A 26,731-nucleotide genomic window follows, 5' to 3' on the forward strand; every position below is an offset into this window, starting at 1 on the left:
GACGGGCCCAGAGATCTGCTTTCCAAGGGTCACCATGAAACCATCCGAAGGAGTTCTACTCTGCACATGGGGGACTGCTCTGAGCTGGCATTGACGGGGCGACAACCGATTCAGTGTGCTGCTGGTGTTGTGACCCATGTGCCCTGCGATGGCTGCTGGGGAGGAGTGGGCCGGTCTTCCCAAAGGGCGAGCATGAGAATGAGAATTCCCAGTTTTGAGCCCATTGCCACTGGACACAGATGGGAATGACACAGTGACACTTTGCAAGGTGTGGGGAGGGAGCCCAGGTCACAGAGCCATCTTACTCTACAGCCCCTCCACCTAACCACCTGGAGCCAGGAAACAACTGTCCCAGCACCAGCGCTTTGTCTCCTGCTTCACTGTGAACACCGAATTCATGCGGCTCGCTCCTCCCTCCCAGCCTTCAGTTCATTGAATCTATTTTGCCAGCCATCCACCCTCCCACCCCCACTCCCCAACTCTCACCCCTCAATCTGGCTGAGAGTGGAGAGTGTGGGTGGGGGAAGATGGGAGGGGTCAGGGAAATGGCCTAGGCAGTCGTTAACACAATCGGTCCGGCTGACTATTGAATCCCAGGGAAATCTGGCCTTTTGTTCTGCCCGTGTCTTGTTCTCCTTTGCCCATCGGGACGTCAGGCTGGAGGGCCTGTAATGGATAACGCTTCACTCACTTAATTGCCCAGACCCATCACCTTTGCCCGACCAGCTAAGGTTACAGGTGGAACGACCGACCACAAAATGCACAATGTGTTTCCCATTACGTTTAAATTAGAAGTGGGGGTCGGTCGTGATGGATACCTTTTCTGGGGTCTCCCTGTCACACAATATATTTTATTCTTTTATGTTGCCACTATTTGGAAGTAGAGATTTTTAAGTGTTGTACACAAGTCAGATGCACACCTGGATACATACAACACTTAATTCTTTTGTACAATTAAAAACGACTGGCAGATGCCTCTAGCCGGCCCCTCCTGTTTGTTCACCCTAACATCCCCCCAACTCCCCCCAGTGGCTCTGAGTCTGAACTGCCTGCTAGATCTTGGCTTGTGAAGGGGCAAATCTCATTTCCAGCAGCCTGCCTTCTGGAAATAGTATCTCTGCCCAAGGGGGAGTGGCTGAGAGAGATAGGAGGAGCCACCAATCAGGTCCAGAGGCAAACCGGGTTAGTGTGGCGATAGGGTTGGCGTTACCGGCCTCATTCCAGAGCCCACAAGGAAAGTTTTGGAAAGCGTTTATCTCTGGGTACAAATAAAAGCAGAAAATACTGTGGGAAAAGTGACCTGGCCCTTGAAGTGGAAGCCACAGGGAAAGTGGCCAAGTTTGCACGGACTTGGGGACCCGTCTGGCACAGGGCTGCCCGCTTCTCTCCAGCCCATCACCAAGGCTGTGAAATTCAAAGATCCTTGTCTAAGATGCCAGGCTGCTGTCTACAAGGCTGTGTAGCTCGGATCCACTTTGGGAAGTACGCTTGGCCTCAGTTGCCTTGGCTTTAAAATGGGGGTTATAAATAGTTGGCATTGTGATGTCCACAAGGGGGCATCCTGACCATCTCTTGAAGCACCTGGGGAGATGCAGGCTGAGCCCTGGTGTTACTCACCAAGACTAGAACTAAGTAGCATGGGCACCAGTGCCAACTTCAACTGCATGGCCCCAGCTCCCCACCCCCCATGTCTACCAGGCATTTCAAGTAAAGATGCTGTTACTGGGCAGCTGACCCAGCAATCTATAAGCAAACCCTGCCAGATAGGCCCCCAAATCCTAGCACACCAGGCTATTAGGCAGTGTAAGAGAGATAGCCTCTCTCATATTAGTGTGCTCAGACGCTAAACCAAAAAGTTGAAAGTTCAAATCCACCCCGAGACTCCTTGGAAGAACATCTGGCAATCCGTCTCCCCACAACCCCAGCACCCACACCCCACGGAGCACAGTTCTCCTGAATTCTGACATACACCGCGGCCATGAGGCAGAGCTGACTTGATGACAACTACTTTTCATTTGTTTTTCTTTTAAATATTTCTTCTCAGAAAATACATACGCAGTGTTTAAAAATATAAAAGTACAGTTTCCACCTCCATCCCCACCCCACCCTGGCCCCAGGCAACTAGAATCACTACTCAAACATTGAGTTAGTTAATTGTGCCAGCCTGGCTGATAATCACATGTGGGACTGGTTGAAAGGCAGAGGGATAAATGGGTGGTGAGCCTCGCCTTTCTAGTTCTTGGGTCTCTTGCTTTGTGATGGTCGCACCAGGGTGCAGCTGCCTTAACAGTTCCCTGCTTCAGCTTGCAAGATTGACTTCCTACAAGACATCCCCAAGGAGAAGAAGCCACATGGACCTATCCCAATGCAGCCCTGGGTGCTGGAGCAGCCATGTGGAGACCCCTGCTAGTGCTGAGATGCTTGTTCGTTCACTGACTCAGCTTTCCTCCTGCAGTCGTCGTCATTGCCTCTGTTTTGTGAGGTGGAGGACTTTGTGGACTGGTGTTGGGTAAATGGGTTAATGTTGGACTTGTGGGCTTGGGCAGCATTGGGTTGGGATGTTTTCGTGATGCACACTTTCTTTACATAAAACTCTCTTATACATGAGTTGCTGTGGATTTGTTTCTCTAAAGTACCTAGACTAACACAAACATCTTTGTGGAAGTATGAATTGGATGCCAGGAGAACTCCATATTCTACAAGGCTTCCTTTTCCTACTAAAGTTCCGAAGGGGAGACACTTTGGAGACCCACCACCACTTTGGACCCTTTGGGCAACTTCACACGCTCAAGCCCCAGCATCCCTCTGGGGACTCTGCTTTGCCCTACAGTGATTGCCCCATCAGTGGTGAGGAGAGGATCTCGGCCACGTCTCTCCCACCGAGTGCCAAAGTGGACATGTTTGGTCCTGACAGTCTCCCACACGCAGCACCAGATGGCATGGCATTGATCCTTGCCCCTGCCTCAACTGATTCACCCCAACCTCTTTCCCCAAAGTGCTTACCTCCCCACCTTAGCACAGAACATCCACTGGAGCAACATAATGCATTTGAGGCATGGTGGTGTACAGGAAGTTCTCAGCAGACGTCAGGTGAAGGGGGTGGGTCTCCTACAGGTAAGTTAGCAAGCCACACAGCCAACTCCCTTCCAATCCCAGAGGGTCTAGAGGGGGAGCCTGAATGCAGCTATGAAACCAGTGGTAGAGAGAGCTTCCTCTCCAAATTAGAAAGAAGCAGGGGTTGAAATCTTTTTCCTTGGAAAAGTTAAAAATAAAACCAAATTCACTGCCATCGAGTCGATGCTGACTATAGAACAGGGTAGAACTGCCCCTGTGCGTTTCCCAGGTTGGAACTCTCACTAGAGTAGAAAAGCCTCATCATTCTTCCATGGAGCAGTTGGTGGTTTTGAACTGCTGACCTTGTGGTTAGCAGCCCAATGTGTAATCTAAGTTCCTCAAAAAGACTCTAGACTATTAAAATACTGTGTTGGAGTAGCATGACTATCATCGTGTTTGCTTGGTGGGCATTGCTTTTATATCTGTGCACAGACCCCTTTGTAAGCAGCTTTTCCACTTCCCATCATATTTAAACCGTTTCCATGTTTCCCCACCTTAATTATTTTAAAGTCACTTTCCTGCTGTAGATGTGATGTTGTTATCCAATCATCTCCCGATTCAAGAAAATGTCCTGCATTCTCAAAGATCTTTTATATAGGTGCTTGACCCATTGCCTCTAATCACTGAAAATAGGCCTCTTCTGGAACCTTCATGGCACCTTCCCTTATATCAGGGAGCTTCAAAAAGGTTGGTGGAAAAATTCCATTATCTTTTCATTCCATTTTGCCACAAACGTTTTGAAGCCCTCTCAAATCTACAAATAAACTCATGTCTTTTCTATTCTTTAAAGAAAATGCAATGGGCACCTTTTCTCATTATGCAATACTCCTAAAATACCAAAGTCTTTATCCCATGCTGTCTCCTGTGTCCTTTAACTTGGCTCCCATCCATGGAAAACCACCTTAATAATAAATAGCATTGGCTTGCTCATCCCATTGCAGATTAGCTCTCTTCAGTGTCTGTGGCTGGTTCCTCTGTGACAGGTACAGACCAATACTCCCTGGGGCTTTGACTAAAAACACCGTGTTCTGGGGAATCCATGGCTTGACTAGACTTTCTCACCCATGGTCACAATGTGCTTGAACATGCCCCCAAACAGGGCATTTGCAGTAGTGTCCGAAATGATAAAGCTTGTTAAAACTATTCTGAACAGTCTGCTTCTGTACCTCTCTTTTTTCTACAAAGGAACCTAAGAGTTAACTATTTCTAGACCTCAGCATTAAAGGATGTAGGCGAGAAGCATAAAAAGTAGAACTGGTCAGTGTTTGGGGTCTCTGGTCTCTTCTTGTTATTTAACCTCTTTGTGCCTTGGACTCCTCCATCCATCACTGCAGCATTCTGTTCACCAAAGAACCTGTGTTTGCTGGCTTGTTTTATTCTCTGACTTCTGAAAAGCTGAAAAATATGAGGGAGGCTCCAACAGTTTGTGGAAAAAGTAGAATTGAAAGATAATGGAATTTTGCCACAACTTTTTTGAAGCCCTCTCAAAGAGCATATCCCAAAATGCAAATTTCTCAGAGCACAATTTTTTTTTTTTAAAGTAGAAAATAGAATCTCCTGTTTTTGAAATGGTCGTGTCTAGGGTTGACCTCATGTTACAAGAAGACTCAGACATGAAGTCATTGCTCTGGTGTTCACATACACTGTATCCCCCACAGCATGGGCAGAACCTTCTGAAGGAATTTAGGGTTCTTTTTCTTTACAATCACTGTGTGCCCTGCCTCCACCCTCCCGTTGCTCCTGACCCTACCCCATGTGGTGCACTGTAACAGAGCAAGAGAGAGGCTCACAAAGATGGTGAGTTAAAGATCCACGGAGAAATGGAGAACTAACCAGCACAGAGTCAACAAGACAAGGAAAGTGGTCCTCTTAGCTGCCATCAGAAGAATTCAGCTTCATGCCATCTAGTAGTCTCTGGATCACACGACCGTTAACGTGTTCGGCTGCTAACCAACTCGTTCAAAGTTTGAATACACCCAGAGACAAAAGAAAATCCTGGAGGTCTAGTTCTGAATAGCCAGCTGTTGAAAACCTTAAGAATCACTTCTACTCTGACTTACATGGGATAGTCTTCTAAACACCTTCCCGGCCAATTGCTCCAAGAAGACTGCCCGGGCATTACCAGTATACTCACTGCATCTGAAGACTGCTCAGCCCACCACTGAGCAGGACTAACTGGCAGAAAATGCCCATATAAATCTAGTTTCCTGCGGCTTCAATTCCCTGATCCTAATATCACCTTTTTCACATTTCACTATTTTTGGTGCACATTTTATAAGGAAGGACAGAAGTGAATGGAGCTTTATGCTAGAGAACCCTCCTATTGGAGGACTCCTTTGGACAATTGCCTGTTTGCTTTTATAAGCTCTCCTACCCCAAAGCTCCTTTATCATTCCTGGGTGTGCCAGAAGAAAGCTTCCAGTAGATTCTAACACACCTATGTCTTCTGGCTTCAGGCCTTTTTGACAAAGGACTGTGTTGGAGGCAGTGACAGAGTAGGGAGCATCACACTCAGTTTGGCCCTCTACCACTAGCTGAAAGATTGGCACCCCAGAAGACAGACCGCAATCTGCTTGAAACCGCCCCAACCCCACCCCACCCCCCGGAGCACATATGGGTCACAGTGACTTGGAATCAACTAGATGGCCACCAGGGGTACATGGAGTGTCAGAGGGACTCAAGGATAAGCATATGTACCTTTTCAAAATCTGAAATCCTAAAGCCATGGCTCCAGAACGTCCCCTAGGAACTTTTAATCACTGAGAAAACACCTGCCAGAGAATACGCCTATATATGATTACAGGGCAGAGTGGTTTCTGGACAGAGGAAGAGCCTGCCCATCTCATAGGGAGCATGAGGCTAGCTCCTGGAGACCCCACTAGGTCCCAGCCCTGTACTTTCTCCCCACTATCTACAGAGGACATCTGACACTGCAGGCTTCTGTCTGCCTCTGGCAGCATCTGTAGGAGAAGGATGACCTTGACCATTTTCAGGGGCTCAAGCCTGCTGTTCCCTCAGTGTCTGACCAACATAAACTGAGAGCAGGGAACCCATTTCCTCTTCCTTGGCTGGCTTCATGGGAAACCAGTCTTCCTCATAATATAGTAGGCTTCGTAGAGCACCACTGGGACCTGGCCTGTGAATGGGGGGGCTCCGACTCTGGGCTGTGTAGCCACCCGGAAGCAGGTGGCGCACTTACTTTCCCTGAGGTAACTGAGGTGTGACAACAGCACGTCGGTGTTGTAGAGGGAGGTGGCGCGGAGGAAGTCCTCTTTGTTCAATTTGCACAGTTCCTTGCCATCCATATTCTGGAAGAAGGAGGTGTCAATCTCCATCAGGCCATACTCCTTTATTGCCCACTCCAGCCACTGCCGCACGTGCTCCTGCGTCCACAGCGTGGGGTCTGCAGAAGATAGGGTCATGGTTAGCAAGGGCAGCCTGGGCCTCGGCTGTATTCCCTGGGGCTCAGAGGGGGGGAAACAGCCCTCTTCCAGACAGTCCTCCCCAACACCCATCAGGCTCCATCACATCTGGTCCTGCCCAAACCACTTAGACCTCCAGGCAGGGTCTTAGATACCATGCTATGCACCCTGACAGGACATATAAGACCTTTTCCTGAGGGGCAGCATCAAAATTAAAATAAACTCAAAACAACAACCCTTAGAAAGACATGCCATGTGTACAGTATTTTTAGAATATGACTAATTTCATGGAGGACACAGATCTCTTTTATGGGGGAAATACACAAACATAGCTTTACTGTAACCCAGTCTGTGCTGCTGGAAAATCAAATGGTATCAATCTCCAACATAAATCTACTATAGAATTTCCCCTTTAGGAGCAGCTGTGCTACACCTCCTGCCAGATCAGCTCCAAAACATTTCTGAAGTTGTCAGGATATTGAAATCCCCAACACTGATGAGAGAAGACCTGACAAGCTGTAGGAGGATATCAAGAACATCATTCATGAAAAAAGCAAAAGGTCACTAAACAGACTGGAAAGAGAAGATATAAATTTGTGTCAGAAGAGACTCTGAAACTTTCTCTCAATCATAAAGTAGCTAAAGCAAATGGAAGAAGTGATGAAGCAAAGAGTTGAATAGAAAACTTCAAAGGGCCGCTCAAGAAGACAAAGTCAAATATTGCAATGAAAGGTGCACAGACGTAGAGTTAGAAAACCAAAAGGGAAGAACACAGCATATCTGAAACTGAAATAACTCAAGAAAAAATTCAAAACTCGAGTTGTAGTATTGAAAGATTCTATAGGGAAATATTGAATTCTGCAGGAAGCATCAAAACATGATGGAAAGTATACACAAAAAGAACTAGTCAACATCCCACCACTTCATGAGGCAGCACATGAGCAAGGCACACGGTGCTGAAGGAAGAAATTCAAGCTGTACTCAAACATCAGCCACAAACAAGGCTCCAGGAATTGATGGAAAACCAATTGAAATGTTTCAATAGGCTGATGTTGAGCAAGCTCAACAAGTTGACGACAAGTACTCACTCGTCTCTGCCAGGAAATTTAGAAGACACTTACTTAGCTAACTGACTGGAAGAGATCCATATTTGTACCCATTCCAAAGAAAGATGACAAAATAGGCTCAATGCTCAAACTATAGAACAATATCATTGATACCACATGCAAGTAAAATTGTGCTGAAGCTCGTCCAACAATGGTTGCAACAGTACATTGACAGGGAGCTGCCAGAGGTTCAGGCCAGATTCAGAAGAGGACATGGAATAAAGGATAGCATTGCTGATGGCAGATGGCGAAGCAGAGAGCACCAGTGTGTTTTTTTCATCTATGTCAAGGCATTCAACTCTGCGGATCATTACAAACTCTGCACACCCTTGAGAAGGAAGGGAATGCCACAGCACTCCATTGTGCATATGTAAGAACAAAAAACGGGAATGCTGCATGGTTTAAAGTCAGGAAAGGTGTGTAACAGGGATATATTCTCTCACCTACTTATTCAATCTGTATCCTGAGCAACTCATCAGAGACACTGGGTTATATGAAAAAGAATGTGGTATCAAGATTGGGTGAAGACTTATTAACAAGCTTTGATATGCAAATGACACAGCTTGCTTGCTGGAAGTGAGGAAGACTTAAAGGACTTGCCAATGAACAGCAAGGATTTCAGTCGTCAGTATGTATTATGACTCAATGTAAAGATGACCAAAATCCTTACAACTGGATCAATAAATAGCATCAAGATAAAAGGAAAAAAGGTTGAAGGCGTCAAGGATTTTGTCTTACTTGGATCCGCCATCAATGCTTCTGGGAGCAGCAGGCATAAGATCAAATAATATGTTACATTGGGTGAATCTGCTGTGCATGACCGCTTTAGAGTATTGAAGAGCCAGGAAGTTACTTTGCAGACTAAGGTGCACCTGACTGGAGCCATAGTATTTTCCATTGGGTCATATGCATGGGAAAGTTGGACATTGACTAAGAAAGACTTCAGAACTGATGCACTTGAATTGTGGTGCTGAAGAAGAACGTTGAAAGTAGCATGGAATGCTAAAAGGACAAAACAACCTGTCTTGGAAAAAGGATGGCCAGTGTGCTTCCTAGAGGCAAGGATGGCGAGATTTCTTCTGCCACACATTACACATGCTGTAAAGCTGGAGAAGGACATGAGGCTTGGTAAAGGGGAGGTGGGGGCAGAGTAAAAGAGGAAGGTCTTCAGGGAGATAGATTGATACAGTGGCTACAACAAAGGGCTCAGGCACAGGAACAACTGGGAGGATGGTGCAGGATCCATCGGTGCTTGGCTCTGTTGTACATAGGATTGCTAAGGGTCACAACCAACTCACTGGCACCGAGCAACTACAACAAACCTTCACAGATGAGAAATAGCATCCGAGAAAGAAAATCTTTGAGCCCTTGAGTGAGTATAACTAATATGAAAAGTGAAGTCATTGCACTTTGAGTCCTCGTGGCTTCTGGAATCTTCAAGTAGGTACAATTCCTCTGTCTTATCACTTAACCCAACTAGGAAGCCATCCCTTCCGTTGGCAACCAATTATTAACTAGCGGTTCCAATAAGCACCACAAATAGGCTCCTGCAAGAAGCAAATTCCTCACCTGCAGGAAACACCTACATACTTCAAACATTCAGAATATGAGGTAGGAAAGCCCCCAATCAAGCACCGCTTTTTACGGTGGTAGTTCAAGGGGTCGGTGGCGGAGCAAGTAGAGTGAATTCGGAGGGCAAGCTTCTAGAGGTGAGGCTGGTGAGTCTTATATTTACTTGCCAAGAAAATGCTACAAAATAGGTTTTGCCGTCCCTATTTCGAGTTGGAAAGTGAAGTCTGGAGAGAGCGAGTTGCTCGCCCAACTCCCCCAAGTTGATCAGTGTCTGACTGGAATCTCAGTCTTCATGGACCTACATTTGGTTGGAGAGGCAAGTCCAGAGCTGTCTTCACACGATGGCCGATGAGTGACTCGGCTCTTGGGCCCAAAGTCAGGGCTCCTCATAATCACTGCTCAAGTCGGCTACTTACCTGTCTCAAACCTCTTGCTTGGTTTTCACTGTTTCCTTTTACTCTCCGGGAGCACTTAGGAATAAACTATGGACCATTGGTAAATGGAAATCATTTTGCAACCATCTCAGAATTCTTCAGGAATTTCCCAGGGGGAGTTGGGCTGGGCAGCATATTCTCTCATAGGATCTCCGTCATGTCTCCTAATTCCTCATGTGTAGTATCCAAGGTCTCACATTCAATTTTAGACCATTTGTTTTATTGATTTTATGATTTCCTTCCTTGCATTGGGCTCTATCACAATATTATTTCTTTCTCTTTCTACAGCACAATGAATTATAAATCTTCCACTCTGCATCATACTAAAATCTTCCAAATGTATTTCCTGGATGATTTAGACCTCATTTCTTCCCATATGAACATGCAGCTGGTGATTAACTAGGGTCCTCGTTTATACTTGTCTGAAAATCCCACCATAAATTCAATCGGTTGCTCCACAATGTTTTATGACCTTGATTTGTGAACTTGCCCAAAACAGCCTTCCCATTCATGTCTAGGAGGCTGACCGGGAGGAGGTCAAAATGTCTGAGAATAAAGCTTAGCGATTTAGCCAAGGTCCAGTAGTTAAATAAACCCATACCTAGAGAATTCATAAAAGCGCTTTGAAAATAGTTTGATATTCATGGACAGTAGTTTCATGCCTATGCTATGGCTAACTTGTCCTACTGAAAAGGAACATCTTGGTATGCCTTTTGAAAGGATCCCAGCTCCAGGGCGCACTTGGAGGTTAGCCTCTGCATCTTGACTACGCATGTTTCCTTCCCTCTCCAAAGTGAACTACCTACCTAACTGGGTTCTGAAGGGATCCTCACTCCCCGGGTCCCTCTGGCCCTGAGGATGACAGCCCCATTCTGGTAGATGTTGGGATGAAACAGGGGGATTGAACACCAAACAAGCGAAGACTTGGTGAGGCTTGCCTTTGCTCGGGGGAACACAGTCTCCCTCTAACCAGGCCATGTTCACACACTTTCACCATCTACCTTCTTTCCAGGAGGAAAGAGAAGGTGCTGCTTTCATGGACCTTACTGACTTCAACGCACGGTGCCCCATTGGTGTCAGAGTAGAGCTGTGCTCCATAGGGGTGAGTGTGAGGATGTGGCCAGGCCTCTCTTCAGAGGTGCCTCTAGATAGACTTTTGGTCAGCAGAGAAGTGTATCAATTATTTTCACCCCTCAGAACTTCCTGAGGTAAATATACATCACTAACTGCCAACTCGAGGGGATTGAGATGAAATATTACATGATATAAGTACTATAATAATATAAGTGCCTGGGACCTAAGAATAACTATTGGTAGCTAGTCTTCTTTTGTTGTCTGCTTGTAGAAGAAGGAACTTAAAACTGCTTTATGAGCAGTTTTTAAGTCCTATCCCAGACCAAAGCTGTTGCTATGGAGTTGACGCTATAGGATAGAGTAGAATTGCCCCATAGGATTCCCAAGGCTGTAATCTTTATGGAAGCAGACTGCCACAGCTTTCTCCCATGGAGTGGCTGGTGGGTTCAAACCGCTGACCTTTCAGTTAGCAGCCGATTGCTCAACCACTGCACCACCAGGGCTCCCTGTAAGTCCCATAAGGCACAGAAAAATTTACATCAGCCCCACCCATCTCCTGAGTCACTCCTCCCCACAACTTCCTCCTCCCTGCCGGGATTAATTCAGCCCAGAACATGCGGATCTGTCTGTAGTCCCAGGAGCTGGTTAGACACAGACTCCTGTGGACAAACACCAAGTGACTAGGCGGGAGAGGCCCATTACCAAACCATACTGAGAGACCATCTAAACCATCAGACAAATTCTTCTGGACCCCCTCAAAGGACTGAATCTTTGCTTTCAGGCATAACTGCTTTTACACTTTTCCAAGTGGAAGGGCTTTTGTCCTTTGGTGCAGTTATTTGGTAAGATTAATCTTTGCCTATCATTCCCTTCGCTGAAGACTTGGAGGTCCTGCTGCTTTTACCTGGCACAGGTCCTATGTTGCAACTTTTTTAGTTTGGGCAGCTGAGCTTACCAAGGCAGGGTGGCCAGCCAACAGACCTGAGCCCTGAACGATGATTTTATTTTCTATAACAACCAGCTCCCGTTCCGAAGGGAAAGGAAAAGCTATTTTTTCATACTGACATAACTCATTGCACACCCGCTCAGGTGCTGTTTGTTAAATATAGCTATTCCTATTTTAAAACTGAAAGAGCTGGCTGTAATTTTGGAAAGATGTCAGGAAGTCCATGCCCAATGGGCAAGACCAAGACAGCCTTCTATGACCACCTCTCCCTACAGATAGTCCCGGTTACGTCTGGGGAGTCACAGGCCTCTGTGAGTTCAGGCAGCTTTGCTTCTGTTTTCTATGTATTCCTAGTCCCTCACCTATGGTACCAGGCCACCAATGTGGCATGTGTGATGTCATCTGCCTGAGGGTAGAATGGCTAAAACACCAAATGCCAAGGGTTTGGTGACATTGAAATATGTCTTAAAGGGCGATGAGGGAGTAAAGGAGGATGTACAGCACTCCCAATGTTGTGTTTCCCTAGGGAATAGGAGGTGCGATAAAGGTTTAAATGCCCCCTGGACAGTTATCCTTCCACTACTAACCCCAAAGAAGGAAGAGACGAAGGCCAGCCAGGCAGTACCTGCAGGGACGATGACTCTCCGCTCGTTAGTGGTCATGTTGGGAGGAGGGGGGCCGTTCTTCTCATCCATGTAGGTGTTGTAGTTCATGGGGTTGGACTCGCCTCCACCGAGCTTGCTGCATTTGCTAACACTGCAGTCCACTGGAGACTCCCTGGAAGCAAGAGGAAACAAAGCCCAATGGGAAGTCATCGAGGGGACCACGATTCACCTGGCATGGGGGCAACTCGCCAAGAGCCTCAGCGCTGTTGTATGACTTCCCAGCACCAACTGGTTGAATGAGAATGAAGAAGATAATGATGCCTTATTTTTCTATGCCACCACCAATATTTTTGCAAATCTTAGTCCAGTATGGTAACTAAGGTACTTAGCAATGCTTGGCAGCTCCTTCTTGCCCTCATAATAATGTCTGAAACTTTTAAGACAGCACTGAAGTCCTCCCCATCTGATGGCAATCTGATTGCCAGGAAAACTGTGCTCCACAACATCTGCATTGCTCTTGGTCCCTCCTCAGCTGGCGCTTTGTTCCTGCCTTCATTATCAGACTAGTTCTGGGAATTGTCACATGTCCTCCCATCAGTGGGGTATGAGTTTCCTGAGACTGGGTCTTTGCTTTCATCTTTAACCTCTCGTGCCTTTCAAGGGGCCTAACCAAGTAGGTGAATGAGAAGTGTTTTCTGAATGGACAACTCTATTATACGTATGTACATTTAACACATTTCCCATACGCTGCTCCATTTGTACTTCCTAGTGACCCTCCAAAATCAGCATGATGCGGGTTGCAATCTCCTTCTCATGGCTACAGGACATGACGGTAATCTGAGTGGCCCAGAGTCACACAACTAACAGACCATGGGACAGGACTCAGGCCCAAACTACATGTGCGAAGGAGCTGATTGTGGCATCCATAGGGCAAGAACCCAGGAAGTTAGCCTGAGAGGAGGCTGTGACCCTTGCAGCACTTTGCAGTTCAAGCTGACAACAGAAGTGACATTCAAGTCCGTAAGAGAAAGAGCAAATGTCCCCACCTAGTCTCTCACCACACAAACCTAAATCCCACCGCAGACTGGATGCCATCGAGCCAAGTCTGACACGGAGCAACCCCACGTGTGTCAGAGTTGAACTGTGTTCTTCAGGGTTGGTTTCCAATGGCTGATTTTTTAAAGTAGAGCACTGGGTCTTCCTTGAATGGATGTGATCCTCTAACCCAGGCGTCCTCAAACTACGGCCCGCCCGCGGGCCACGTGCGGCCCGCTGAGGACATTTATCCGGCCCGCCAGGTGTTTTTGTCCCGTTTGTTTTTTTACTTCAAAATAAGGTATGTGCAGTGTGCATAGGAATTTGTTCATAGTTTTTTTTAAAACTATAGTCCGGCCCTCCAATGGGTCTGAGGGACAGTGAACTGGCCCCGTTTAAAAAGTTTGAGGACCCCTGCTCTAACCTTTCAGTTAGCATTGACCACTTGCCTCCCCCCACCCCACCACCATGGATGTGGAAGCCCCATTAGCACTTGATACGCTGTACCATCAGTGCAGAGAGGCTGCCCACTGGCTTCACCCCAACCATGCCCCACCCACCCACCCACCCTCCTCAATGTCCAGGAGAGGGCAAGACACTCACATTCCCCCAGCCTAGAGTCACAGACCCTCCTAGGGTGCCCAAGACAAGGCCATCCTTCCTGCCCAGCTCTTACTTAGGTGGCAGAAGGGTCAAAGGCGCAGACCGTTGGGCAGTCAAGGTGAGGCTACAGCTTGCATTATAGCAAACAAGAAGCTTTCGTCTTAGCACCCTGGGATAGAGCCAGCTCTCTCAAGAGCTCCCGACCAAACCTGCAGAGAGGATTCAATTAAAGAGGATTCCAGAACCTTTCAGGACTCGAGGATCTCTCTAGATTTCCCAAAGGCCTGCCCACTGCACTGGTCATTGCTGGGGGAGATATGAGCGGTGGCAAGCCCTTGCAGGACAGGCCATGCCTGCTGGCCTGCTCTGGAGGCAATGCCCCAGCAGGGAGCATGCTTGAGGAGGGAGTGCTCACTGCAGGGCCAAAAGGAGGACACGCTGCAGGGGCAGGGGAAGCTGAATATATTCAATAAAGAAAATCAAATGAATTTGTTTCTTAATCTGAAAGGGGAAAAAAATGGAAGATCACTTATCATAGCTGGGAGATAAATGCTCCACTGAGATATTAGAAGTCAGCTGGTAATTTTTTCCTGATGTCTTACAGAGGGTAGCATGGGCTGCAAATGAAAATAAGATGTATAACTTACACATGTTAGAATTTAAGGTTTTACTATTTGTCTACTGTTTTTCCAGGCAAAGAACCAAGAAGCAGCCGTCAGAGTCCCGGATTGTTGAAGGTTTAATGTCCCCATGGCAGTCAGAGGGGAGGCGGGAGCACATCGGGGCTTTTCACCAGAGTGTGGCCTGTTGGCTTCTGCTGTTGAAGGATTTGGCCTGAGATGAAGCAGCTCCAGCAAGGCCGTGGTGCCTGACTCAGAGTGGAGCGCTGCCCTGGACTCGCCGGGCCCTAGCCCCTGGCTCACCGCACACACCCACAGATGGGTCCATGTACAGTCAGACAGACACACACCATGCCCATACCACACACATAGGCACTTGTGCATGCATGCTCACAGACACCACACACATGCACACACTGTGCACATATGCAGACACCACATACGTGTGCCCCCCCACAATGTGCATGAGCATATTCCACATATATGCACACACTCAGGAAAACATGCCACTCACATGCACATTCATGTGAATGCACACCGTGCCATCTGGCAGCCTTTCCCAGCATATTTGTGAAACACCACAAATATAGCAGACGCTTGGAGGACTAAGGGAGCCTATGGCCAAGAGAGCAGCTTTCTCATTGGCTAGGGAACACTGAGGAAGGGTGTGGGGCTGGCATAGCCAGGACACCAGCTTGAGAGAGTCGTGGGCAGGGCAGAACTGTGGGAAGGAGAGCATGTCATTGGATTGGTACAGGGGTGCATGCCCAGGGGTTCAGTTTAATCCTTCGAGCTTGCCTTGCCTTTCCACATGAGCAAGCTGGTGGGGGAGGGGGTGTTTCTGGATGAAACCCTGACACCCTGTAATTCAGAAGCCCTACCCTCAGGAACAACCCACATGGCTTTGTGGGTTATAACTATGCAAGGCAGCGGTTCTCAACCTTCCTAAGGCTGCAACCCTTTAATACAGTTCCTCATGCTGTGGTGACCCCCCAACCATAAAATGATTTCCATTGCTACTTCATCACTGTAATTTCGCTACTGTTATGAATCAGGCGACCCCTGGGAAAGGGTCGTTTGACCCCCAAAGGGGTCGCGACCCACAGGTTGAGGACCGCTGGTGTAAGGGAAGCACCTGGGGCGGTGCTGGTCCTTGTTGCCCGGGGGAAGAACGCGCTGTGTCAGAATAAAGGTGAAGCAAAGGCTGCCTGATCCAGAAGCAGGTAAGGAGAGGAGCCACGAGCACAATGGGCCCCCAAACTCAGCCCTCGCTTGGGGGCTTACCATCCCATAGCAATGCTCATCTGTCCGCTCCCCTTCTCGTCTCCCCCAGCGCCGCTGCAGACACACCTGACAAGGTATGCTGGCTGCCGACCTGCCTGGCGTTTCTCTTCTGGACGGAGACCTGTCCTCAGCAGAGCAGAGACCTCTCTGCTCGAATCTCCTTAGAGGGCCCTTAAGAAGAAGCAGGACACCCACCCTGGCCCTTCACAACCCTTAGACAGAGAGAGAGCAAGAGAGCAAGGAGAGAGAGAGAGACAGAGAGAGAGAGAGATAGCGCCATACCTCCTGTGCCTTGGGGCTGCCTCCGCTCCCTCCATGCTCCCAGCTCTCACACCCTGGGCCTCCAGACCACAGAAGCCTCTCTTGCAGCCATTGGGCTGCCCAGCTACTGCGAAGGGTGGGCACAGGTGAACAGAGTATAAAGGCTGCTCTTTAATGCGGCAGCTGGCGCCTGTGAAGAGGGCCGCTGAAAACAAGAGGGGGAGGAGGGAGTAGGGGCTGAGGGGAAAAGGTTTTGTCATTCAGCTTGCCTCCATTGCCTGTTCATTTGTATTGAGACCTGCACTTAGAGCTAGCATGGGATTGGGCCCGGGGGCAGCTGATAGCAGTGGGACAGGTGATAAGAGGCCTGGGATGCCACAAAAGAACAGGGAGCCATTGGTAGCTCAGCGTGACTCAGAGTGACCCAAAGCAATGATGTGGAAGGTCACAGCAAAGGTGTCTTGGGCTCCATAGCCTTTTCCCCAAATGAATAGCTCTTTTAGCTCACCTGGTTCTACTTTTGCATGTTTACTGAACTTGGCTTTAAAAAGACTGCTAGTGATTTCCCTGAAATATATAAGCAATTTAAAACAAGATGCGAAATCTTGGGCATTTGGTTGAAAGGAGACTCCAAAGGTTTTCCCCAAAGATTACAGCTCCAGACGATGGCACACATCTGCTGCACTTCCCTGTTCAACTCAAGGAGAGAGCTCAGTGTGTGTCATGCAGGCGCACCGGATCTGCAGCCCAGGCTTTACTAGCATAGGAGGCCCACATCCACACGGCCACCACGAGGTCGCAAGCACTGCCCAAACCAGGCAGGTGCATTAGGACCTATCACGGGCACCTTCCCTGTAATGTGCATTTTGCAAAGTAGGACACCATCTGCATTGCCTTTAGGAATTCTATATAGTCTATGCATCAATGTGTGCATATGACTTTTTGTTTTTTTTAAAAGGTGGTGCAGTAAGTTTAAAAACAAACTTCAAGAAAAGAAAATTAAAACTCACCAATAATTAAGCCAACCCCCTAACACCAAACTCGCTCTTTTCATCTCTGTACACGGGAGGCACTGATAGCTTTACCAGATTGCTGAGCATGACTTTCTGCCCAGGTTCATGTGGCATGTTCCACATGCCAAGGGTGGGAATGTGGCAGCTTAGGAAGGTGCCTGCAGTTGGAGAGGCACGAGTTCCTGCAAGTGCCAGGGTGAGTTCTGGAGGCCCACTGTGAAAGATTTAGGTGTCTAAGAAAAACGACCCCACAGTCCATCCAGGGTGTCAGGGAAGGCTAGTTCCGAGCCCGGGACCCACACACCAGACACGTAAGACAAGCACGTTCCTGCATTTCCCTTCCGTACATTGATATTCTTTCCTTCATGGGATGTTTTCCCCATTTCCCGTGGCTGAGACAGGATGCAGCTGACAGTTATTGGTAGACCACAGCTTGCATCAGGTTGCTGGAGCCTACGTCCAACACAGAACCTGTGGGCTTTTCTGTCTCAGAGACACCCACCCCAACAGATTCAATCACAACAGGAGGATGGGAAGGAGAGAACAAAGTCTTTCCCAAAGCCAGCAACCCAGGTGTTCTCTGAGTCCCGCGGAGCTGAGTTTCTCTATGTGATCCGTTGCCCCCAGTCTCGATCACTTGCTGCTGAGGCAAAAGCAAAGAAGGCATTGGAGTTTCAGGCACCCAGAAACCACCCTCTGCAGCAAAGATACACATATCTATAGGGCCTGTGATATATATGGATGAGTAATTCAGAAAGCATGATACTAAAGAGCTGAGAGGGTCACAGGTCAATCCAGAACCTTCGAACCCACCACTGTCAAATCAAAACAGACAGTGAGCCACCATATAGATGATGTAAACTTTTCTAGTAGCCACGTTAAAGCAAAAGAAAGCACATGCCCCCAAAGCCCTTCGACAGAGCCTCAACCTGGTCCAATTAATGTCAATAATGTGAGGCAAGGATACTAAGATAGTCATACAACGAGAGGTCATATTTTAACACAGCAGTATAAAGATGATGAAATATTTTACACTTTTCCCCCTGGTGAGTCTTCTGAATGCATTTTATACTTAGACCACCTCTCAGTTTTGGACAAGCCACAGAACAAATGCTCAATGGCCACATGCGACCAGAGGCTACGGCTCAATTCTAGTCCTTGAGCCAAGAGACCTCAAATTGTACTCTGGATTTGTCATCTCAGGTCAGGAAGCATTACAACTGCCTCATCTATCTTTGTTGTTGTTTTCTTTGTCGCTGTGTTGTTAGTTCCCGTGGATTTGGGATGACCTGAAAAACACCCGTTGCCATCCAACTCCCGGTGACCCAACTCACAATAGGCTCCAACGCCCGGGACTGCATGCGTGTCCGAGTAGGGCAGTTATGCCAAAGGTCTTCCATGAGGTTACCACACCTAACTTCTGAATCCAGGTGGATGGAAGCCTCCAGCCTCTGGTTCTGTAGCCAAGTAGCTAACTACCTGGATCACCAGGAACTCCTAAGGTGACTTCTCAAATACAGACCAAACAAACAAAACCCTCGTTGCCATCGAGTCCATACTGACTCAGTGACCCTATATATGGCAAGGTCGAACTGCCCCTGGGAGTTTCTGAGCCTTTAGCTCATTACAGGAGTAGAAAGCCCCAACTGTCTCCCGAGGAGTGGCTGGTGGTTTGGAACAGCTGACCTTGCAGTTGGCAGCCCAAATTGTAACCATGGCATCTTCTGGAAGGCATCGTGGCATATGCAAGCAACAAGTGCTGCGATCAATAATACTCAGGGGCATCGAAAAGCACAGTGTTCGGGATAAGAACAATTAAAAACCTGGTGTCTATTTCACCGTGTTATTTCTTGTTTGCATAATTAAATAAGAGGACCTGACATACTTTCCTCCTAAACAAAGGCATGTTTCTAACCATCCTTACTTCCTGCTGCCCAATCGCCCCTCTTGCACATGAGTACTGAGTGGGTATTTATGAGGTGCTGGAGCTAGCTATGCCTAACCGGCTAGCCCCTGCAAACTCCATTCTACCTTGGCTGTTTCCCTCAGCAGAGAGAAAACATATCAGTCTTTCGGAACCTAATTTGTCACCCTCTGACGGCCTGGGTCGAGATAGGCAAATCAAAAGCAGGAGCTGCTTTGTGCAACCAGAGACAGGTAAATATCATGTCTGCCCACCAGGTATTTACAGAGCACTCTTCCAGCTGGCCGTGGGTGTGAGGAGAGCCAAGTACAAGCTGACAAGTGGATTCTAAAATCTGATTTCCTTCAGGGAGTTCCTTTGCCTGTGATTAGTAGCCTAGGGTGCGTAAGATTACTCTGGTAGCAGAAGGAACAGTGAGCAAATCCATGCAGTTTGCTGAGCACAAAGGCAGGCTCCACCTTTGAGAGGCTCAATCAGCTGATCTCTCTCCTGGATTTCTCCCTAATTACCTGCATGGTTTTCAACACACACCTTCTTAGAGTCCAGTTAACCTGCTGCAGTCTAGTGAATGACTTTTTATGGCTCTTACAGCCATCAAGAAAACAACTGTCACCTGAGTGGATTCCAACCAATAGCAGAGCAAAACCACTCCCTGGGGTGTGTGCGGCTGCACATCTTCCCGAGAGCCGGCAAGCGTACCTTTCTCCCTCTGAAGGGTTGGTGGGTTTCAACAATCTAACGTTAGCCCATCGAGTCACCCGAACACCTTCTTCTAGCTACAGTCTTTGTAATTCCTACCAAGGAAGGTTTGAAGCCCCAAGAGGACTGAATGGCTTGCTAATAAAGGAAATAAGGTACAAGGCACCCACGTTGGGGATCATCCAATCGGGTATCTGGAGCTCTAACGTGGAGAATGGCCAGATTTAAAATGTGCCATCTCAGAAGTGGGAAGGGGGATCTGAATGCCATCAAGAATGAAAGGATACAGAATGCCAGGTGCCCCCCCACCACCACCATATCCCTGCACTGAACCTCACAGATCCGCTTGGCATGGAGCTGAGACTCCCAGCTCCTGAGATGGAAGGAGATCGCAGACAGGTGGCAGAACCAAGAACACAGGACAGAGCCTGAGGCCCATGGGGTGAGAAAGCTGAGTGCTTACTGGGTAAGTTGGCACCCAAGTGGCAAATCTACACTTGCCCAAGCAGGGAAGAGGCCAAGGAGTCTGGGGTCCAAGAGGTCAAGAGCTAAAAGAGCTAGTAACACTTGCTGAGCAGGGCAGAGGCTAACGGGTCATGTGACTGAGAGGCAGCGAACCAGAGTAAGGCGAACCTTTGAGCACAGCTGAACGGAGGCAGTCTTGACTTCAAGTGCATCCTAAGTGTTCCTAATCTGTAACCAGTTCTTTCTCTCATAGACCCCATAATCACGAGTATGTTCCATGAGTTCTGCGTGGCCATTGCAATGAATTGCAGAACCTGACAGAGAAATAGAGTGCTCTAATGGGGACAGCTGGTGTCAGCATTGGTAAAGAAGGGTGAAGGCATGTGTGACCTCCACCTCACAGGCCATCAGCCTGGAACTGATGTTGATTCTGAAATCAACTGATGTTGATTTCTCTCTCTTCTGAAGTCAGAAAATAGCAGGCACCACCCGTCACTCCATTTTCACACCTGCACCTACCCATTAATCATTTAACCCCTGCTTATTAGGCTCCTCGTGTGGTTGGCACTGTTCAGTACACAAACACAAGGCCTGTCCACATTTCAGGGAGGGAGAGACCCCATTAAACGTGATGCTACACAAGAGAATACAGATGTGTCAAGAGCTAAGAAGAAGAATCGAACTAGGGTAAAGTAAAAGCAAACCCATAGTTGTTGAGTCCACTCAGATTCATGGCAACCCGGCGCATGGAAGCATGGAACTCCTAGGACCCCATGGTTTCCTTGGCTGCAGTCTTCATGGAAGTGGATCACCAGTCCTGCTTTGCAGGATGTTGGACGGATCCCAGCCACCAGACTTTAGATTGGTAGTTGAGTGCAAACTACCTATGCCACCCAGGGACCTAACCCAATCGTCAGTGTCAGCGAGTTGATTCTGACTCACAGGAAAGAAACCCCATGGGGTTTCCAAGACTGTAAGTTTATGGCAGCAGATTGCCACATCTTTCTCCCGCAGAAAGACTGGTGGGTTCAGTCATCAAACTTTCCATTAGCAGCCAAGCATTTGGCACAACTCTGCCCCCAGGGTTCCCTTAATGACAAGTATGTGCTACTACATGGCAGGTGGTCAGATGGTGTTTGGGCAGAGACCTGAAGCAACTGAGGGGGAGTGAGTCCTATGGCTAGAGGCTCTGAGGCAGGACTGTGCCTGGGGGTCCAGGAGTCTTGTGTGGCTGACACGGAGAGAGGAGTGGGATGAAGAAAGAGGCAGACAGAATGTCAGAGGACTGCTATGCTAAGGACTTTGGATTTTGCCATAAACTATTCAAGGGTTTTGAGCAGGAGAAAGGAATGAAATATTTTCAAAGAATTACTCGGGCTGCTGTATGGAGAGGAAGTGTGAGGAGAGGAGGCTGGGGCCGTGGCAGACACAGAGAAAGGTTTCCTGGCTTGGAGTGGGGTAGAGCAGTCGTGGAGAGAAGTAATCTGATTCTTGCCCAAGCAGATCAGAGACCCTCCAAGAGGGGAAGAGTCTGGGTTATCCATTATCCAATTAGCTGAAAGGTTGGTGGTTCAAATTAAACCAATGGTACCATGAAAGGAAGGCCTGGCAATCTGCTTTTGTAAAGAGAACAGTCCAGACAGCTCTATGCAGCAGTTTTATTCTGTAACATATTAGGGCACTGTGTGTCACAATCAACCTGGTGGCAAGGGGGTTGCTTTTTGTTGTTGCTTTGCTTAGCTCATTTTTCTGATTTCAATTCTTTCCCCACCCTACCCTCTCGGTGCCGTGTAACTGTTGACTTGTAGCATCTTAAATCACAGCGGTGATGACATTAACTGGCATAGCTGTGCTTAAAGTTGGTCTCTGATTGGTCGTTGCCTGTGGAGTAAATTCCTTATTTTTTCAGTCTGCTATTCAGGACCTCTCTTGCTGTTCATATTTATACCTCCGCCATACAGACTCGTTAGAATGCTTGATATTTCATGAGTGAATCTTACATTCTCTCCTTCAAATCTTGGCTTATAGCCATGCCTACTGTTATGGAAAGTTCTGTGAGTCCTTGGCACTGTTCTGTGTCCTTTCCCTACAGATCATATGTAACGTCCTTAAGATGAGGGGAGCAAGTTCTCCTAGCCTGTTTCAGAAAGGAGAACGCTGTGTTAAAAGAGTCTAGACAACTCGCCGATGGGGTGGAACCAGCACCTGAACCCTCTGATGCCTTTCCCCACGGCTGGACTTTTACCCTCACCGCAGGCTTACTCTCCCTGGATCATCTCTCCCGTTGCCTCCTCTCCAGGTCTATGTGGTCTCTCTTCCCAGTAGATGTACAATGGACTACAACTCTGACATACAGAGAAAAAAAGCCCTGATATGAGCTACAACATGGGTGAACCTTATAAATGTGTTGAGCAAAATAAGTCAGTCACAAGTGGAAAATGTTGTATGATTCCATTTTTAGGGAATATTTAGACTAGGAAAATGTACAAGGGCCAAAGAAAAGAGCAGGCTATTGCTTAAAGGGCACTGCATTTCTCTTGATGGTGTTGGGAAAATTTGGAAACAGATACTGGCGATGGTTGCACATCCTGGTATATGTAATTCATGCCATTGAGCTAAACATGCATGAAATATTGACTGGAAAATGCTAAATATAATTTTCTAACACCCCCCACACACAAATAAATAAAAAATGCATCATTAATCTTTCTCGGGTAGGATCCACCAATATTGGAGATAACTTAGAGATAAGACACTTTTTTTGATGTATTAAGATACTTTGACCTGCCCAGTGCCTCACCTCTAACTAATAGGTGTTCTACATTATCTTAAAGGGCCTGTGAGCCTCTGAAAACTCATGGGGACCCAGAGAGCCAGGTAGAGTTCCTGATCCTAGTCCACCCTAGTTTTTGTAGTTTGCAGCCTTTGTGATTTCAAATCTCTAAGACTGACCCCCCAGCACTGACCCCCAGCTGCTACAAACACCCTGATTGTAAGGTGTATTCCTCCACCTCCCCCAGGCCTCACCAAGAGGCAGGCTGTCTGTGTTTGAGCAGTGAAGGCCTGGTGCTTTACCTGGATCCGTTCATGTGGTCATATTCCCTCTTGACGTTGACCCGCACCGGCTGGTTAATCCATTCCTGCTGGGGCGGAAGGGGGTTGATTTTGTGGGGCTGACCATAGTCAGGATTCCCTGAAGCGGTCATGTCAGCCTTCGGGAGCTGGGCTGCTGCTCCGTATGTGGAGTCGAAAAGGGACTGGTCGTCACTCACCACCGACAGAGCCTCCTGCAGGACAGAAGAGGAGAGAGCAAACCTGTCAGTCTTCAATCAGCTAGCGGTGCTCTACCTTTGAGCTGACAGGGTGGTCCTGGTCCAGTTTCTCAGGAAGTCACAGCTATATGAATTGCCGATTAACTCAATTCCCCAGGAAATGCACCCTTATGCAAATCTGATTGTTCTTTCTTGACTGTCCTAACTAAGGAGGGGGTTTGAATAAACCCACTACCACCCAGTCAATTCTCGTGCATAGTGACCCTGTAGGACAGGTAGAACTGCCCCTGTGCGTTTCTGGGACTATTACTCATTATAGGAATAGAAAACCTCGTCTTTCCTCTGGGCATTTGGATAGTGGAGTGGAAATGGGTTCCTCATCAAAAAGGTGAGCCGGTTTATTGGGTCTGCAGGCTGGAGTCCCCAGAGAGAAAAGTAGGTTAGTGGGGGGTTGGGGTGGAGGTGGAGGGAGGCAAGAGCTGTGGTCACCTGCTTGACCATGTAGTGGTGGTACATTCATTTTATGATGGGTCCCTGGGTGGTTCAAATGGTTTGCGCTTGTCTACTCGCCTAAAGGTGGGCAGTTCAAACCCACCCAGCAGAAGAAGAAAGCACTGCAGAAGAAAAACCTGGTTGAGCTGCTCCTGTAAAGATTAGAATGAAGAGAAGTATACGGAGCAAGCCGTTCTACTCTGCCACATGGGGTCAACATGCTACTAATTTTATAGGTGAGTCCAGAAAGACCCGCCCAGAGAGGCTAAGGATCTAACTCAAAGTCACACAAAAGGTAAGTGGGGGGCCTAGGGCTGCCCTAGTCCAATGTCAAATTCCTTCTCACAGAGCTGAGCTGTGGCTTGCTGAGAAGATGTAGGGTCATGCATCCAGCTTATAAGAAATGCTCTCCCGTTTGCTCAGAGACTGTCCAGGGAAGGCCCTCTAGAAGCAGTGGCTTGCTTTACCCATTCCTACTACCCCATCACCTGGTACAGCCTGACACTGGGAAATCTTGGATTGCTAAAGGAAGTCTTGAACTTCCAGAGATCTTCCACCAAATCAAAGCAAGACAGTGAGATTCTTCCATTTAAGTCATGGGCTGGAGAATAGTCCTACATACAGTCCATATCATCGAAATCCGGTGATTCATGGTGACTCACATATGTCAGGAACCCTGCTGGCATAGTGGTTATGTGTTGCACTGCTAACCAGGAAGGCAGTAGGTTGAAACCACCAGCTCTTTCTTAGGGGAAGAGAGACTTTCTACTCCTGTAAAGAGTTCCAGTCTGGGACATCCACAAACCAGTTCTATGTCGTCCTATAGATAAGATGGCTTTGAGTCGGAATCGCCGCCGCCATGGCAACGAGTTCATGGATGCAAGTGTAGGAGTGTGCTCTATCAGGTCTTATTCTTCTAAAGTTGATCCCCAGGACTTTCTGTGGGTAGATTCAAACGTCCAACCCTTCGATTACCAATCAAGCATGTTACCTACTTGAGCATCCACTTTCTCCTTTTCAGAAGTAGAGAGTAGTATTTATTATTGTTCCTTATCTGTAGTCTCATAGTGAGATGGGGAAGATGAAATGGATTAAAACATTAAAAAAATGTTTAGAAAAGCTCTGGTACCTAGTAAATGACTCTAACCTCCTCCCCCCACCAAAAAAACAAACAACTCACTGCCATCCAGTCAATACTGACTCATAATACCCCCCTGTGGGTTTCTGAGCCTATAACTGTTTACAAGAGTAGAAAACCCAGTCTTTTTCCTGTGGAGCTGCTGATGGTTTTGAACGCTGACTATGCAGATTACAGCTCAACAGGTAATCATTCTACCTCCAGGGTCCCTTAGTAAATGACACTCAATACATATGAACTATGATAATGATTAGTACTCAATTTAAGATTCTTATGTCTCTTTCCTTAATTTATAAATAAGTAAACCGAGCTAAAACAAACAATCAAACTCACTGCCATTGAATTGATTCTGATTCAGTAACTCTACAGGACAGAGTAGATCTCCACTCTACCTAGGATTTCTCATAGTTGTAAATCTTTGTGGGAACAGACGATCTCATTTTTATCCCACAGAGCCATTGGTGGGATGGGACTGCTGACCTTGTGGTCAGGAGCCCAACGAGTAACCCACTACATATACCACTACCATGGAGTCGATTTCAACTCATAGGGACCCTTTAGGCAAGTTAGAACTGTCCCGATGGGTTCCCAACACTGTCAATCTTTATGGGAGAGGCAAGTCTCATCGTTCTCCCACACTGTGCCACCAGGACTCCTTAAATCAGTAGACCAAAAAAAGCAAAACCAAAACCAAACGCACTGCCATTAAGTTGATGCTGATGGATAGAGTACTCTACAGAGTAGAGCGGCCGCTATGAGTTTCTGAAACTGGAATTACAGTATTTGTGGGAGTAGAGCCGGAGCAGCTGACGATTTCAAACTGTGGACCTTACAGATCACAGCTCAATGCATAACCACTGCCCCACCAGGACTCCGACTTCAGTGTATAGCACCTCTGAAATCCGAGATTTGTCTGTGTTCCTTGTATAATTCATATCTCTGCCTTGAATGTTTCTAAAACCAGTGCCTTCCATACGCTCCTGCAAAATTATAATCTGGCCCACCAGCTAACTGTTGACCTCTCTTCCAGGACATTCCCATGCCCCACAGGGAAAATGTCTTCTTTCTAAAAGGAAGGCTCTTCTCGAGATGTCCAGTGGTGTCCGGGAGGAAGCACTGGCGCATACTCCAGAAAGGCTGTCCGGGCACCAGGAGGCTCTGGCAAGTATAGTTACGTACAGTGATGACCGTTCCAAAGCTGAGCTTCCCCTCACAATAGGAAAATGCTCACACCCCCGATCAGGAAAATGTCCCTAGATAAGGACCTAAAATCTGAAGTCCTTCCTCCTTCTACTCCCCGTTCCCCACCTGATGGCCTGTGTAATGCGCAGAGGGAAGCTTTCTTCAGAAATTAGACACATTTCCAGTTTGACGCTATGCTTGGCTTCATAGCCCAGCCAAGGGCTGAACTCCCTTCAATGCACAAAATGTTATGGATCCAAATAGAAAACCTAGCATTGTGATCTTCCCGAGGACAGACCCTGAATTCACGAAATTTCTCAAGTTCCACACGAGAAGCATGTCCTAGATTGATTGAAGGATGCCTCCCACAGAGATGTATCAGAAGTTCTAACCTCTGTGCTGATGGTTATGACCTCATTTGGGACTGTGTTCTTTTTGTTATGGTAATGAGTGATGTTGGACAAGGTGCA

At 47.5% G+C, this 26,731-nt stretch overlaps 1 protein-coding gene across 1 annotated transcript in view; it reads right to left on the reverse strand.

Moving 5' to 3' along the window:
- The window catches only part of FLI1 (Fli-1 proto-oncogene, ETS transcription factor), a 144,546-nt gene that overhangs the window by 47,597 nt on the left and 70,218 nt on the right, over positions 1-26,731 (reverse strand). The window contains exons 2-4 of the mRNA XM_004714173.2: positions 23,253-23,464; positions 12,294-12,445; positions 6,314-6,517 (exon numbers count right to left, since the gene is read on the reverse strand). Of these exons, the coding sequence (XP_004714230.1) occupies positions 6,314-6,517; positions 12,294-12,445; positions 23,253-23,464 (568 nt within the window). The remainder of the gene's footprint in view (positions 1-6,313; positions 6,518-12,293; positions 12,446-23,252; positions 23,465-26,731) is intronic.

The sequence above is a fragment of the Echinops telfairi genome, unplaced genomic scaffold, assembly GCF_000313985.2.
Source record: "Echinops telfairi isolate 266 unplaced genomic scaffold, ASM31398v2 ScPeMD7_7465;HRSCAF=8503, whole genome shotgun sequence".
Classification (NCBI taxonomy): Eukaryota; Metazoa; Chordata; class Mammalia; order Afrosoricida; family Tenrecidae; genus Echinops; species Echinops telfairi.